This window comes from Anolis carolinensis, chromosome 3 (genome assembly GCF_035594765.1).
Source record: "Anolis carolinensis isolate JA03-04 chromosome 3, rAnoCar3.1.pri, whole genome shotgun sequence".
NCBI classification, from domain to species: domain Eukaryota; kingdom Metazoa; phylum Chordata; class Lepidosauria; order Squamata; family Dactyloidae; genus Anolis; species Anolis carolinensis.
In genome coordinates this window covers 282,419,061-282,434,981 of record NC_085843.1, presented here as the reverse complement: position 1 = coordinate 282,434,981, position 15,921 = coordinate 282,419,061, and the positions used below count along the sequence as shown (strand labels likewise).

Here is a 15,921-nt window from a genome sequence, read left to right as displayed (position 1 = left end):
CTCTTTCAAAGGGATTTAAATCAGTCGATTCAGTGTGTCTTAGTCTCTGGAGAGGCAGGAAAAAAACAGCTCTATCTTCAAGATGGCATCCATTCCGATATAATGTCTCATGTCTTCTTTTAACCTTCTCCATGCTAAACATAACCAGCTTCCTAAGCTGTTCCACATAGAAATTCATAGTTTTCAGACTTCAAACCATTTTGGACTTGGTTCAGTTTATCAATAAAGGTAATCCTGCTTGAATTGTGACCAGACCTGAACACAAATTATTCTGAAATCTGAATAGAGCAGAATAGGGTGACACAATTACTTCTCCCAATCTGGCTACTGTCCTCCTATTCATATGTGTCCTAACATAACAGATCACTCCCCCAGTCTTTGGTTATAGTTTTTAAGAGTTGAAGAAAAAGGCCAGAAGGCTTCATCTCATTTATTTGGCACACTAAGAACCCAATTGTCTGTGCAGCTTCTCCAGTTAAAAAGCTTCAGTTTGGAGGGAAAGCATGCATGGATTGTCTACCACTGAGAAGCTAAGTTAAAAAATCATGTCCTTAAGTGAAAGGGAAATTATGGAGGGCAGTGTCCAGTGATAGAAAACCCAACACTTTAGATGTATCTCACCTGATCAGGATCCCTCTGCTTCCTAAACTTCCAAGTCTCACTGAAATTACGTGGTTGTCTTGGGTTTCTCCAACCAAAATGGAAAGCTTTGTGATATGCATTCACATATATGCATCCATGCATATGGTTTTGAGAGCCATCATGAACTAGGACTCTGGGAAGCTAGAGTTCAAATCCCCATTCAGTCATGGAAACCTAAATAGATGCATTTGGATAAGTCTACCTCCATCGTCTTCAAAGGATGGCGATGGAAAACATTTTCTGAAGAAATCCTGCCAAGAATAGCCTTGCAATATGGTTCATCTCGTATTTCCATAAGTCAGGTTGCTGAAGGTACATAGTGACAACAATAGATTCTGGGTGGGATTCATAGCTCTGGTAGGCTATATTTCTCAGGAAGGAAGTGGCACAGCCACCTAAGAAAACCCTATGAAATTCATGCAGCCACCATAAATCAATGGCAACTTGAAGGCACATGGACATTCAATTTTCTGCAGGCTGTTAAGCATGATACAGGATATATAAAAAGACGCATAGATTTTCAAACTGTTTTGCTGACAAGTTGAACTCCTCTCTGGAAGTCTTGGACTTTTCTGATGATGGCAATTGAGCTTTCACTGCCAGATACAATAAGGACTGGGGTGTTGTGTGGTTTCCGGGATTTATGACTGTTCTAACAGTCATAGAACAGTGTACTAGACAGCCACAGAGCCCGGAAACCACACAACGCCCCAGTGATTCCAGCAGCCGTGAAAACTTTCAGCAACAATAAGGACTTTTTGGCCCCAAAACCTTGCCATGATCTGGAAAAAGTTGGTAAGATCTTCGGAAAAGATAGGAGAGGGCCAGCAAACGGTCAGGAGGAAGGCAGTTCAAATGGGTTTTGGGACTGCCCTCCCGAGCAACTGCTTGCCAAAGAGTGGGAGCATTTGGAGGAAAAGATACGTACATAGAGACCTCATCACACTAGAGTTTGGATCCACTTTAAATCCACTTTAGGGAAGGGCCTTTAAATAGCTCAGCCAGACAGGTCCTGGACCTCACCAAACTACAACCACCAGAATTCTGCAGGAGGCAGAAACCAGATTTAAATTGGATTTATGCTCCGGTGTGATGAGGCTGCAGGTTGAGGTCTTCAATATCTCTCCTCTCTTTAGTAACATAGTTGTGCCAATTTGCCATACAATAATAATAATAATAATAATAATAATAATAATAATAACAACAACAACTTTATTTTTATACCCCGCCCCATCTCCCCGAAGGGACTCGGGGCGGCTTACATGGGGCCTAGCCCGATAAAACAATCAAATATCAATGATACAACAATAAAACAATTATGCCAATAAAACATCAATTATCAATCGATAATTGACAATCGATAAAATCGACATAAAAACATACAATATTAAAACAGGAGACTAATTCATAAAACCCAGTACAGAATGTGCCAGAATGGGAAAGTATTTCACGGTTGAAATGGACTATGGTCCTGTGATCGTACAGTAGAGTCTCACTTATCTAAGCTTCACTAATCCAAAGTTCTGTATTATCCAAGGGAGTCTGCCTTTTAGTAGTCATTGTTTTTGTAGTAAATGTTGCAATGTTTTGGTGCTAAATTCGTAAATACAGTAATTACTACATAACATTACTGTGTATTGAACTGCTTTTTCTGTCAATTTCTTGTAAAACATGATGTTTTGGTGCTTAATTTGTAAAATCATAATGTAATTTTATGTTTAATAGGCTTTTTTTCTTAATCCCTCCTTATTATCCAAGATTTTAGCTTATCCAAGGTTCTGCCAGCCCGTTTATCTTGGATAAGTGAGACTCTACTGTACTTCCGTATCCCCTTGTCATGCTGTCTCTCTAAACTACTGCAGCTCCTATCACTTTCTGACTACATTATCCTACTGTGGTTCCTTCATCTCTTTATTCAGAGACAGAAAGTTCAGTCCTCGTCTGTTAGCTCTCGGTGTGGAGTTTTTTCTAACTCACCATCTTGGTCATCTTGAGTGTCCAGGGTTGTGAATGATAGTAATGTGCAGTAGGTAAGTTAATGGCAAGGCTTTCTGAATTATACATTTCAGGAAATGTATAATTCCCAATGCAGTGTACTATAAGGATCATATTTCTTCTAAATTTGAAATATATTAGTTATAAATGATAATGTATATCCTTTGTCGTCTTGTTGTTGCTGTGTGCCTTCAGGTTCGTTTCTGACTTATGGTGAACCTAAGCAAATCTATCATTGCATTTACTTGGCCTGATTTCTTCAGAGAGGGTTTGTTTTTGCCTTCTTCTGAAGCTGAGAGAGAGTGACTTGCTTAGTGGGTTTCCATGGTCAAGTCGGGATTCAGAGTCACAATCCAATGCTCCAACCTCTACATCTTGCTGGTTCTCTCATATCTTGTCTAAAACCATGCAATATCTATAAACAAGATGACTAAACTGTGCAAACCTGTTTGGATGTTTGCGCTTATGCTCTGGACTTTACACAGACTGTAAGGTCTATGATAACAGATATAAGCTTAGTCTGTCAAATATTGATATATACGAACCTTACCTAGATAGAGAGATTTTCTCAAAAGGAATATAAAAATGCTGAATGTTCTTTACCTTAATAAATAGCAGAGTTGATACAAAGCTTCCTATTTATTCTCCTTTATTTATCCTTGAATATAGGGAATAAAGAAGGAGAATCACGGCTGTTTTAGCAGTGTTTAGTTGTCAGATCTCCATCTTTTTACAGGTCAGAAACCTAGCTTATGTCCTTTTTACAGCTGCATTTTTCTCTCTTGCAGTGATTTCCTCTCTGGCTTTGCCAGCAAATCAAAGTTTCCCTGCTCTCCAGACTCCCAGAACATCAAACCTGGAAGGGGGAAGATCCCCACCATTGCACCCCAGTTCTCCCAGTCTGGGCCCCAGCAAACCAGTCGCCCCGGTTCTTCCGGATCATCAGCACGAAGCAGGCAGAGTAAGATCCCAAAATCTTGGGTGGGCTCAAATCATGCAGCAAGAGCCTGGAAGCAATACTTTTTTGTCATTCAGTATGTCCTACCCCAGGCATGGACAAACTCTTGCAGGTGTTTTGGACTTCAACTCCTACAATTCCTAACAGCCGGTAGGTTTGCCCATGCCTGGTCTACCTCCCTGTTAATCACTTTGGAGATCTTTGAGATGAAAGGGCAAGATATAAAAACCGTATACAATATATGTGTATGTATGTAAAGAGGCAGACATCATGTGAACTTCTTTGGAGAGCGCATTGCACAGAGGGTGCGTCACCTGTGAAAAAGCCCTGTCTCTTGTAGACATCTGCCTCCCCTCATTTGGAAATGCCATGCTTTAGGTGGAGATGGATGGAGATGCTCCTCTTCAGGTAAGTAGTTTAAGGTTGCCTGCACAATGAGAAAATGGCAGGGTTGGGAACAGAACGGAGTTGATTTCCAGACATTTTAATGTTTTGTTTTGGCATCAAGGAGCAGACTCATTCCGACTCCGGGGCTTGTGTCCCCTGTTTATTCCTGATGTCTCTACTATCTGTTTCCTGCAATACGACCTCCATCCAGCTTGGATCAAGCGCACTGTCAACAAACCCAGTCCCCTCCATGTTTCCTCCCTCACTTCTGTGGCTGTGACATGTCACATTGCAAAGGAAGCATGGCTGAAATGTGTAAAAAGCACGCACCACCAGGAAAAGTGTCCCTGAAGCCCACATCCTTTCAGCTTTCCAGGAAAAGTTTGGGAGCATGAATAGAATTGGAAAGAGGTCTCCCATATACACTGAGTCAGGATTTGCGAATCTCCTGCACGTCAAATAAAATTGCTGTGCTTCATTGTTTTGTTAAGGCTTTTAAACCTCCCTGTGTTCGACTTTCAAGGTGTTGGCCCCATCTTGGCAAACTTTAGCGTTTCCTGTGTTCTCGGTGTCCATAGGGCTCCTTCTTTAACACAGGAGAGGATTATCAATTCATAAATCAATGAGAGAACCTTCAGTGTAAATGACAACAATTCACAGAGTGCAAGGTGAACCGTCCTTGGCCTGCACATTTTGACATCTAAAATTCAACAGGAGGAAAGAGGAAAAATGTAAGATAGTGGCCAAAAAGGAAGGGACATGTTGTTGAATAAATATATCTTCTACATGGCACCAATGAGGCGGATGGTGTGTCCATCCCGTCTAGTATTATATACTTTGAGCAGCAATGCTTTTCCAAGGACCCAGGCTGAGAGAAACCTTTCATATCACTCAACACCTCAAATGGTTTTGGTTTTTTTGTTGTTGTTTTTTTTTTGAAACAGAGAGGCCTAGACAAGAATTTTTGCTCTTTTCTATTCACAATATGGGTCCACTATCATTTTGGGCCAGTGTCCTGAAAAACTTTATTTACAACCTTTACAGATGTTAGGTGGGATTTATGAAATCCAAATTTGGTCATTTTTGGTTCTAATTTTTCTCCTGGAGGTTCCTCCAAAATGCCCAGAAAGTGAAAACCACATCTTTTAAGTCTGGAGGTTTAGAGACTTCCTTTTGAATGACTTTTCCAAAACCTTTTGAATGCTTTTCCTAGAGATATAAGAATGTCTCTCTCATTTATTCCCTTCGGTCATCAGGTAAAGACGGTTTATTATTACAGGCTTTTGAGAATGGACAGTTTCTAAAGAAATTGCTTTTAAGACAGCAGTATATACCTTAATTGTATTTTTCCCAAGCAACTGAAATTTAAAGTAATGGTAATGCTAGCACTTAGAATCATAGAGTTGGAAAGGACTCTAAGGGCTGTCCAGACCAACCCCATCCTACCAAGCAGGAAAATACAACCAAAACCCTCCCAAGAGATGGCTGTCCAGTCTTGGCTTAAAAGCCTCCAGAGAAGGAGCCGTTTCCACTGTTGAAATGTGCTTATTTTGGGAACAAAATGCCCTTGTATTATCCCTTTTTCTGTCCTTACAGATTGGGGTTTTGCAACCAGCATTCCCCAAAACTCAAGGGTTCTGCAAGAGGTTGCTAAGATTTCTGCTACAGATTTTGAATGGAGGAAAATACTAATTTTTTTAAATAATTATAATACAGTAGAGTCTCACTTATCCAACACTCGCTTATCCAACATTCTGGATTATCCCACGCATTTTTGTAGTCGATGTTTTCAATAAATCATGATATTTTGGTGCTAAACTCCTAAATACAGTAATTACTACATAGCATTATTTCGTATTGAACTACTTTTTCTATCAAATTTGTTGTAAAGCATGATGTTTTGGTGCTTAATTTGTAAAATCATAACCTAATTTGATGTTTAATAGGCTTTTCCTTAATTCCTCCTTATTATCCAACATATTTGCTTATCCAACATTCTGCCGGCCCGTTTATGTTGGATAAGTGAGACTCTACTGTATAATAATTCCCTGAAACCTGAACATGATTTGAAGGATTTCAAAAGTGGATTTTGTCCAGTAGGCATAATCCATATAGAGCAGGCATGGGTAAACTTCAGGCCTTCTGATAGGCTGTTAAGAATTGTGGGAGTTGAAGTTCAAAACACCAGGAGAGCCGAAGTTTGTCCCGGCCTGATATAGAATCTACATAGATGGAATTTGGGAGAATCAGAAGACATGTTAGGGCTTTCTTTTATGGCACCAAGATACCCCAAGCCTTACAAAGCTTTCTCTAATCAATCGCTCAAGGTTTGTTTGGTAGTAATTTTTGCCCGTCCTGTTGTGACGCTGAGCATCCATGCCAAGCCACTCACAGAGAAAAAGATCTCTTTGGGCGCAGCCTGTTCACCTTCCCAACCAAGGCTCAAAGGCTTAGTCACGGTTAAACAAACTGAAATCACAATGCTTTCCTCTCTCGGTGCCTGGCATCAGACTGTGCCGCTCGGAACATGCGGCCGCTGGGTGATTTCAAAAGCGATTCTATTGTGTCACTGTCGCAGCGCAGTGTTTGGGAGCAGGTTGAACAAATGTCACCCTGAGGATAGAAGCCGCCTGGCCTGAATGCCTCTCCCTTGTCTCTCCTTAGGCAGCCAATCCTCTCGGAGGTGAGGACAGGTCCTATCCTCAGGGATCACCCGTCCAAGCGCCGAAGATGAGACCTGGCCAACTTCCTGCAACAGGAATCTCGCCCAGTTTGCAGGCCAAATGGACTGGTGGACACCTTATACACTAAGATTTATCTGATGGGAAGAGCCCTTTCGTTGGCTCTTCAACCAAGCTGAAGAATCTTGCCTGGAGCATATTTGTATTCCCAGTATGTACAGTTGAAGATCCTTTTGGTTTGTTCGGTTTTTTCACCAGAAATCACAAACTAACAACACTCCCTGTTGGTGTGAACATCCTAAGAGGATACGGTTATGACACATTAGTTGGACGGTGACTGTTTGCCTCTTTGGTGGATGCCATCAGCTGCACTCACACTCCTTGGAGCACTCACACTTTCCTTCCTCTTCCATCCTTGTTTTTGTCTTTTCTGTACTTCACAAGGTACGGGTCTCCAATATTTTGCTTCAGTCTTCCTTTTGGGGTCTGCAGGTTGGCAACTTGAACAAGCTACAGATGCCTGGGACAGGTGACAAGTCAGTAGTCGAACTAAGCAGCTGCATAGTTAGACTTCCGCATACAGTAGAGTTCCAGTTATTCAACATAAGCAGGTGGGCCAAATGTCAGATAACCAAAACTGTTGGATAATAGGGAGGCCCTATTATCCCTCCCGGCAAGCTGGGTGCTTGCTGAAGGGAAGAGTCTTGTCCCTCTGGCAAGCACCTAGTTTAGAGAAACCCGCTTCATGTTGCTGCCTAGCAAATGTACTGGGCTTCTCCAAAGTGCCGGGTGCTTGCCGGAGGGAAGAGCCTCATCCTTCTGGCAAGCACCCGGTTTAGAGAAGCATGTTGATAGGCAGTTTCATCCCTCCAGCAAGCACCCTGGGCCACATGGCCTGGTACGTTGGATAATACGGTACGTTGGATAACCCAAAGTTGGATAACCGGAACTCTACTGTACCTGTTTCAGACAGTTGTTTTTTTTAAAAAAATAAGCCATATGTTGGTGCCGTCTTTTTTCGGGGATGCTAAAGAACCCCAATAAAATAAAATCAAAATCTTTATTACGGTCACCGACCAGCATAAGTTGTTACGGGTTTGTAGAAAAAACAAACTGCGTGCAGTCCTGTCCAGACTTATCCAGTCCTTTGTTTCTTATCCACAATGAGCAAAAGAAAAACAAGCCACGAAAATGGAAGAGAAAATCAAAATTTACTCTTAAGTAGCAGAGTCAAAAATCATAATAAAACTTCCAGCAACAAAACTCACATAAAGTCTCTTGCATTAAATTCATGCATCTTCATAGTAGGCTCTCAGCAAGCATTCAGTAAGTCCCCCAAAAGACATTACAAACATTTCCCAGATATACCCCATTCAGGGAGTGGCTCAAGCCTGTTAGCCCTGATTGTTCCAATTACTCAACCATGAGTTGTAATTGACCAGGTGTTTTTCTCTTAACACACACATACACAAGTAGTGATCCCACAGAAACTTAGTCACATACATGCATATACAGTAATATAAGTGGGGTACATAAAGCATGTAGATAAAATCTAAAAGGCTAAAAAAACACAAAGGTATGTTGAGCGGTAAAACACAAAATTCTTTAGAGAAGGGATTGGACAAAAAAAGAACCCCTAAAGAACCCCTTTCTCTGCTGATGTGAGTTGGACCTGGAGGGACAGGGACAAGGAGCTGGTCTGCCCATGCAAAAAGGTTGACATCCAAGACCTCATATGCTGCACTGTGTGAATTGGGGCCTAGGAACAACTGCAAAGTCACACTTCCCTTACCCATCATTAGGTTGGAACTATATGGGGCAAATTTGCAGACAGAGCCTGTCTATAAAGACACGATGGAAGGTATTCCATTTGGGAAGGTCCTTTGGATGGAGGGACATCTAGAGCCAAGGTGGCAACCATGTACGTGTCTGGAGCCTCCACCCCACAAGCCCAAATATATCTTATTTTCTTCTGCAACCCCATTTAAAGTAGTGTCTTAACGTGATGTCATGTCACATCACTTCCTGTCACCACTTTGAAATGGCTTGCAGAGGAACACAAGTAATGAGAACAGCAATATAGGATAGTTGTGTGAGTCATTTAGAGAGTATTTATGTGTATTTTTACACAGAGGAGGCTCTACCCCAGGCATGGGCAAACTTTGGCCCTCCGGGTGTTTTGGACTTCAACTCCCAGAAATCCCAGCCAGCTTTTAAGCTGGCTGGGATTTCTGGGAGTTGAAGTCCAAAACACCCGGAGGGCCAAAGTTTGCCCATGCCTGCTTTCCTGTTACACTGCTGTTTACCATTGGTTGTGTCTCTTAATAAAGCTTTGGATTGCCATATTGATTGGTGTGCCTTTGAGATCCAGCATGCATTACTGTCCAGCTTGCGCAAAAGGCATAATATCATGGGAGTTGGGGGAAACCCTCAAGTCCATCCAGTCCAACCCCCTTCTGCCAGACAGGAAGACACAATTCAACCCCTCCTGGAAGATGTCCATCCATGGTCTCCAGAGAAGGAGAGTCCACCAGATTCCCAGGCATAATATTCAGCGGTGGAACAACTCCTACCATCATGAAATTATTTCTAATTTTAAGATGGAATCTCTTTTCTTTGAATCCACTGATCCATTGTCTCATAGACTCCAGAGCAGCATTCTTTTTAATGTGGCATCCTTTCAAATATTTAAACACGACTGTCATGTCCCTTCTCAATTTTCTGCAGGATAAACATGCCCTTAAGTGCTCCTTAGAAAGATTCATAGTTTCCAGACCTTTGACCATGTTGGTTGCCTTTCTCTGGACACCTTTCAGCTTGTCCGTATCCTTGAATTACTCTATATATTGAAACACGATTTTTGTCCTGGGTTGTAAATGTCATTCCCTAATTGGGTCTATCATATAAACATGGGAAAAGTGCATTAAAATGATCTTGTTTTGTTTTTTTGCTGGAGGGACATCCTGCAGCAGATTTTGCTATAGATTTTCTTCAATGAATATCTCATCAAGTCTCAACCAATTCAACCTAGTTTGTGGCAGCCACAAAAACAAGGTTTCTGGAGGAGAACAATGACTTTCAAAGTAAGTAAGTATCACACAATTAAATAGTAATAACACTATCATAATAATGGTGTTCCATGCAGTCATGCCAATGGCCACATGACCTTGGAGGTGTCTACGGACAACGCCGGCTCTTTGGCTTAGAAATGGAGATGAGCACCAACCCCCAGAGTGTGAGTAGATCAATAGGTACTGCTCTGGTGGGAAGGTAACGGCGCTCCATGCAGTCATGCCAATGGCCACATGACCTAGGAGGTGTCTACGGACAACGCCGGCTCTTTGGCTTAGAAATGGAGATGAGCACCAACCCCCAGAGTGTGAGTAGATCAATAGGTACTGCTCTGGTGGGAAGGTAACGGCGCTCCATGCAGTCATGCCAATGTCCTCATGACCTAGGAGGTGTCTACGGACAACGCCGGCTCTTTGGCTTAGAAATGGAGATGAGCACCAACCCCCAGAGTGTGAGTAGATCAATAGGTACTGCTCTGGTGGGAAGGTAACGGCGCTCCATGCAGTCATGCCAATGGCCACATGACCTAGGAGGTGTCTACGGACAACGCCGGCTCTTTGGCTTAGAAATGGAGATGAGCACCAACCCCCAGAGTTGGACACAACTGGACTTAACGTCAGGGGAAACCTTTACCTTTACTAACACTATCAAACCAGGAATATAATTTTTCCCACATTTTGTTACATAGTGTTATGGCACTCAGACCTAGACACAGGGTCATCCCAGGTGAGGTCTTCCCAAAGCAGAACAGAGTGTCCTTTTTCTGGACACATGCCGCCTTGTTGATATCTTTGAATTGTGGTGCCCAGATCTGGAAACCGTATTTGAGGTGATGTCTGAACAGGGAGATGCACTTATCATAGGTTAACAATTTCCCAGGGAAGAAAAGTAGGGTGGATCGTACATTAATTTAACAGGATTTTCTATCTTGAAAAATTAATGCATGATTTGAACTGTCCTGGCTCAGGTACACAGAATCCTCCTTCCATGGCTGAATGAGGAGTCGAACACAGGCTTCAGAGAGTCTTGGTCCAATACTTTAGGCCATGTTGCTTCTGTTTGGAAATTTATTTCAGGTAGTTTGGCCTTGCCTTCCTCTGAATCAGTTGTGGAAACTACGTTCAGGGGCAAACAGATGTTGAGGAACGGGAACCCTTCAAAGATGGTTAGGAGCCCACGTGGGCTTCTCTTCATGGATGTCATTTTTTTTAATTGTAATTTATTATTACCATTATTATTTTTGGGTAAACAGTTGATTATAGTTATGGTACATAATAGAACAACAAATCATAGCAGATATAGTCAGGTAACAATAATTTTGATGTATACATGCATATCTGCATTAGTCAATCAACCAGTTAATTCTGACATTGAGTACATATTATCAGTAACTTAAAACATATAGACTTGCTATTTCTACATGTTATCCACTAATTTCAGTCAAAATTTTCTACTCATTTTAAAAAAATTACCGTATATACTTGAATATAAGCCGACCCAAATATAAGCCGAGGCACCTAATTTTACCACAAAAAAACTGGAAAAACATTGACTCCAGTATAAGTCGAGAGAGGTAAATTTCAGAAATAAAAATAGATACCAATAAAATTACATTAATTGAGGCATCATTAGGTTAAATGTTTTTGAATACAGTAGAGTTTCACTTATCCAAGCCTTGCTTATCCAAGCCTCTGGATAATCCAAGCCATTTTTGTAGTCAATGTTTTCAATATATCATGATATTTTGGTGCTAAATTCGTAAATACAGTAATTACAACATAACATTACTGCATATTGAACTACTTTTTCTGTCAAGTTTGTTGTATAACATGACATTTTGGTGCTTAATTTGAGAAATCATAACCTAATTTGATGTTTAATAGGTTTTTCCTTAATCCCTCCTTATTATCCAAGATATTCGCTTATCCAAGCTTCTGCCAGCCCGTTTAGCTTGGATAAGTGAGACTCTACTGTATTTACATAAAGCTCAAATTTAAGATAAGATTGTCCAACTCTGATTAAATCATTATTCTCATCTTCAATGTCAATGTGCTTATATATCCTTTTAATAATAATAGAGTAAAATAATACATGTAATAATAATAATAATAATACAGGAAAATAATACATGTAATAATAAATAGAGTAAAATAATAAATGTAATAATAATAATAAGATCAGAGTGAAATAAGAAATGTATCAATAATAACAATAATAAAAATAGAGTAAAATAAATGTAATACCCTGTTTCCCTGAAAATAAGACATCCCCAGAAAATAAGACCTAGTAGAGGTTTTGCTGAATTGCTAAATATAAGGCCTCCCCTGAAAGTAAGACCTAGCAAAGTTTGTGTTTGGAAGCATATCCGCCAAATAGAACACCAGAGCATGCAGGATAGGGACGTACCATAGATTGTTGTACATGAAAATAATGGTAGTAACAAGAAATTCTTGATAGGGTTCATAGTTTGTCTTGTTATGCTGGTTTGTGATGACAACTACTATACAGTATATAATAAATGTTCATTTTTTTTGTTCAACAAATGTGAATTCTTCTTCATGGAAAAATAAGACAATCCCCTGAAAATAAGACCTAGTGCATCTTTGGAAGCAAAAATTAATATAAGACACTGTCTTATTTTTGGGGAAACACAGTAGTAGCAACAATAATAGAGAAAATAATAAATGTAATAGTACCAATAATAATAGAGAAAAATAATAAATGTACCATATATTCTCGAGTATAAGCAGACCCAAATATAAGCCAACCAGGACCCTCACCCGAGTATAAGCCGAGGGGGGCTTTTTCAGTCTTAAAAAAAGGGCTGAAAAACTAGGCTTATACTCGAGTATATACAGTAAATATAAGAGTTCACCCTAACATTAAAACAACAATACATGATTATTACACATGACAGACCATACACACACCCAAAACCCCTATCTCACACAAAATAAAACTTCTTAATTCATGGATGTCATTACTGAGGTTTGGGCAAGTTTGTTTTCTGATGCTACAAAGACTAGGGCACAATGGCACAATGGGTTCAAACTGCAGGAAAAGAGATTCCACCTAAACATTAGGAAGAACTTCTGATGGTATATCCATGGAATCTACTGCTGGTGAGGCCTCCTTCTTTGGAGTTTTTTAAGCAGAGGCTGGGTGGCCATCTGTCAGGAGGGCTTGAATTGTGTCTTCTTGCATGGCCCAAGGGGTTGGACTGGGTAGCCCTTGGGTCTCTTCTAACTCTGTGTTCCTATGTTCTTCAAAACACAAGCCGGTAGGAAAGACTTGCAGCGAAGATAACTGCCGACAGTCTGAAGACCAACAATGGCAACACAACAATGGCAACAACCCAGAAAACGTCAACCTTTTCAACAGGATGGCTGACCTTGGCGGCGTCCAGGCTCTTCTGGGGAAACAAACCTCCGCATTGTGAACCGGTGTGTTTCGCTGCCTTTCAGCACCAATGTTCTCAATGGCAGGAAACCGCACGCTTTGTGGCCGTTGAAAAGCGTCTCCGCGCTTTGCCAAGTTGTTATCTGGTGCCTCTTCCCAACTCCCTCCAGCGGACTTTTTCCCCTTGCCCGAGCTCATCTTTTCCAGAACGCGAATGAGGAATGTGATGGTTTATTATTCCCAAAAATATCCCTTTCGTTCCCGAAGAATTTGCTGAGCTTAGCAAGAAGGCAAGATACCACTTCTCGGAGCCCTCCTGTGAAACAAATAGATCAAAGAGAGAATTTGGGAAAATAGTGGGTGACGTATTTTTGATACCTCTGGGTATCTTCCCACTTCCATGATGGCTGGAAAATTCAAGGCTTAGATTTGCTTTGCGTCAAATGTAAGAGAGATGTGGCATTTCAGTAGCGTAATATCTCTCATCTTGGAAACTTAGGCTCGGACTTGGATCGGGGACAAGGAATGGATACCAGGCGCTGTAAGCTATATTTCAGAGGAAGAGATTGGCAAAACCTCTGAATATTCCTTGCGTGAGAAAACACTATAAAATTAATGTGGTTGCTGCAAGTCAACAGGAAACTTGGAGGAATATACACACACCTTGGATGGGTCCAGATGCCAAATGGTGGTTCCTGATACATAGGCTAAGAACGTAGAACTAAAGATGATTTTAATATGAAAAGGGCAGGGAAGGAACCTTGCGTTATTGTTAAGACGCAACAATTTATTTTAACAGGGAGTTTTGGTGTCTGCAGAGGCATTGGTTACCAAATAAACCCTTACCTGATATTCAGAGAATACCATCTGTCCTCGAAAAACCTTTGGTAAATATACCTCCTACCTGCCCAAATGTTATGGTTGAGCCTTCGGGCTCCGGTAATAGAAGAAGGGGTCATAAGACTCCTCGAGAGTCAGACTCCTTCGAGGAGCGTGAAAGAAAGTGGCTCCGGGATTTGTTTGCAGAACCGACAGATGAGGACTCATTTGAGGGTTTTTCTGAGGGTTTGGTGGAAGAGATGGCCAGCTCGGAGGAGGACGACATGGAATGGACTCATGTGAGGGAGGATTTGGGTGTTGGGGAAACAGGCAATGAAAGCATGGGAGGTGATTGGCGGGTTACAGGATCAGACCCATGGACTGGCTGGAGGGATGGAGCGGGATCCACAGCTGGGGATGCTGTGGGGCGTAGTCAAAGGTGCTTAAGCTCTGATGAGGATGATGATGTTGGGGCGCCTGGAATTGGAATGGCAGCTGACAGCGATGATGAGCTTGAACTGGGATAAAATGGGGTTTGGGATCAATGTCTAATTGCGTTGGGCAAGGTAATCTGGACGGACGCTTGGGCTTTTGTTGCGGAACTTCCTGAAGACGGGTGTGATTCGTTACTGGATACGTAAGTTTACCAAGAACACTGGGCATCGACGGCGGGAGGAACTGTGCGGGGTTTTTCTCTGTGCAACTTGTGTTTAATCTCGATAGCTTGGATCTCCGTCGTCTTTTTGACGGGCAATACCTACTCACACTGGATTGACGCTGGACTGACTGACTTCGATTCCGGATTATCCCTTCTGCTGGCTATCGGTGAGACCTTTGGATTCCTTGACGACTACGCTTGGCTAAAGACCTCTGGACCGGATTGGGACCCTGCTGACTGCCGTTACCCTGACTGCTGTGCCTGGACCTGGATATCGTTGGCCGCTGAATCTTAAGCTGAATCCTGACTACGACCACGCTTTCATTCGCTGCAGGAAGGAATAAACAAGCCTGGTTTATTCCCCTGCTGTTTCTGAATAGCAGAGAGGAATCTGCCACCAGTCTGTTGTTTACATTCTCACTCCTGTTGATCCTCTTTTGTTTGCATTGTTTGCCAGGCTGAAGTAAGCACTTTGATTTAATCCGGATTATACTTCTGTTTAACCCGGTTTATCCATTTGAACCATTTAAGCTCAAACTGAGCTGTTTTTTGTTACTTATCACATTGAAGTCAAGTGTTTGCCCTGTTCTTTGTTTCCTACGGGCGTTTTTTAGTTCTGTAACCTCAATAAACTGAGTTTTGTTTTACTTGCTGGCGTTCTGTCTCTGACACCAAATGTTTATGTATATCTGCTCTCCATCCATTGCCATTTTCCTGGTGCTTTGTTGGCACTTTGGCCATTTTCCTTCCAGGCAATCTATATGTTTCAAAGCTTGTCTGTCTTGTTTTCTGAACCTGCTGCAGGTTGTCGCTTTCATAGGTTTGCTGTGAGAAGGCGACAGCCGTACATACCACAGAGGGCTGTACCATGCAAATGGCCGTCGCAAAAGCATGTCGCAGCAAACAAAGAATTTATACTGGCTACCAGTATTAAAAAACTCAAAAATCAGAACAGTACATGAGAAGCAACACTCTGAGGGCAGAGGAGCCCCAAGGATGGCTAATGACTCTGAACAAAGGATGCCCCCCAGGCAAGAGACAAACCTTTCCAATGCTAATTAGGGTGATTAACTGAAACATTAATGCTGGCTTCCAACTGACAAAGGACTCTTGTCACACTCTGTCACACCTTCCTTGCCTAGTTTTATCCATGCCTCACAACCTCTGAGGATGCCTGCCATAGATGTGGGTGAAACGTCAGGAGAGAATACTTCTGGAACATGGCCATACAGCCCGAAAGACAACCCTGTGATCCTGGCCATGAAAGCCTTCGACAACACAAAAAATTTATACCTTTGGCTTATCTAAAA

The 15,921-nt window shown here is 41.7% G+C and overlaps 1 protein-coding gene across 3 annotated transcripts in view; it reads left to right on the top strand.

The window, feature by feature from the left end:
- The window catches only part of armc9 (armadillo repeat containing 9), a 135,236-nt gene extending 119,978 nt beyond the window's left edge, over positions 1–15,258 (top strand). For all 3 annotated transcript variants that reach the window (XM_008120018.3, XM_008120017.3, XM_008120020.3), the window contains 2 exons: positions 3,426–3,598; positions 6,647–15,258. In XM_008120018.3, the coding sequence (XP_008118225.1) occupies positions 3,426–3,598; positions 6,647–6,669 (196 nt within the window). In that variant the 3' untranslated portion in view covers positions 6,670–15,258. The remainder of the gene's footprint in view (positions 1–3,425; positions 3,599–6,646) is intronic.
- The last annotated feature ends 663 nt before the right edge of the window (positions 15,259–15,921 follow it).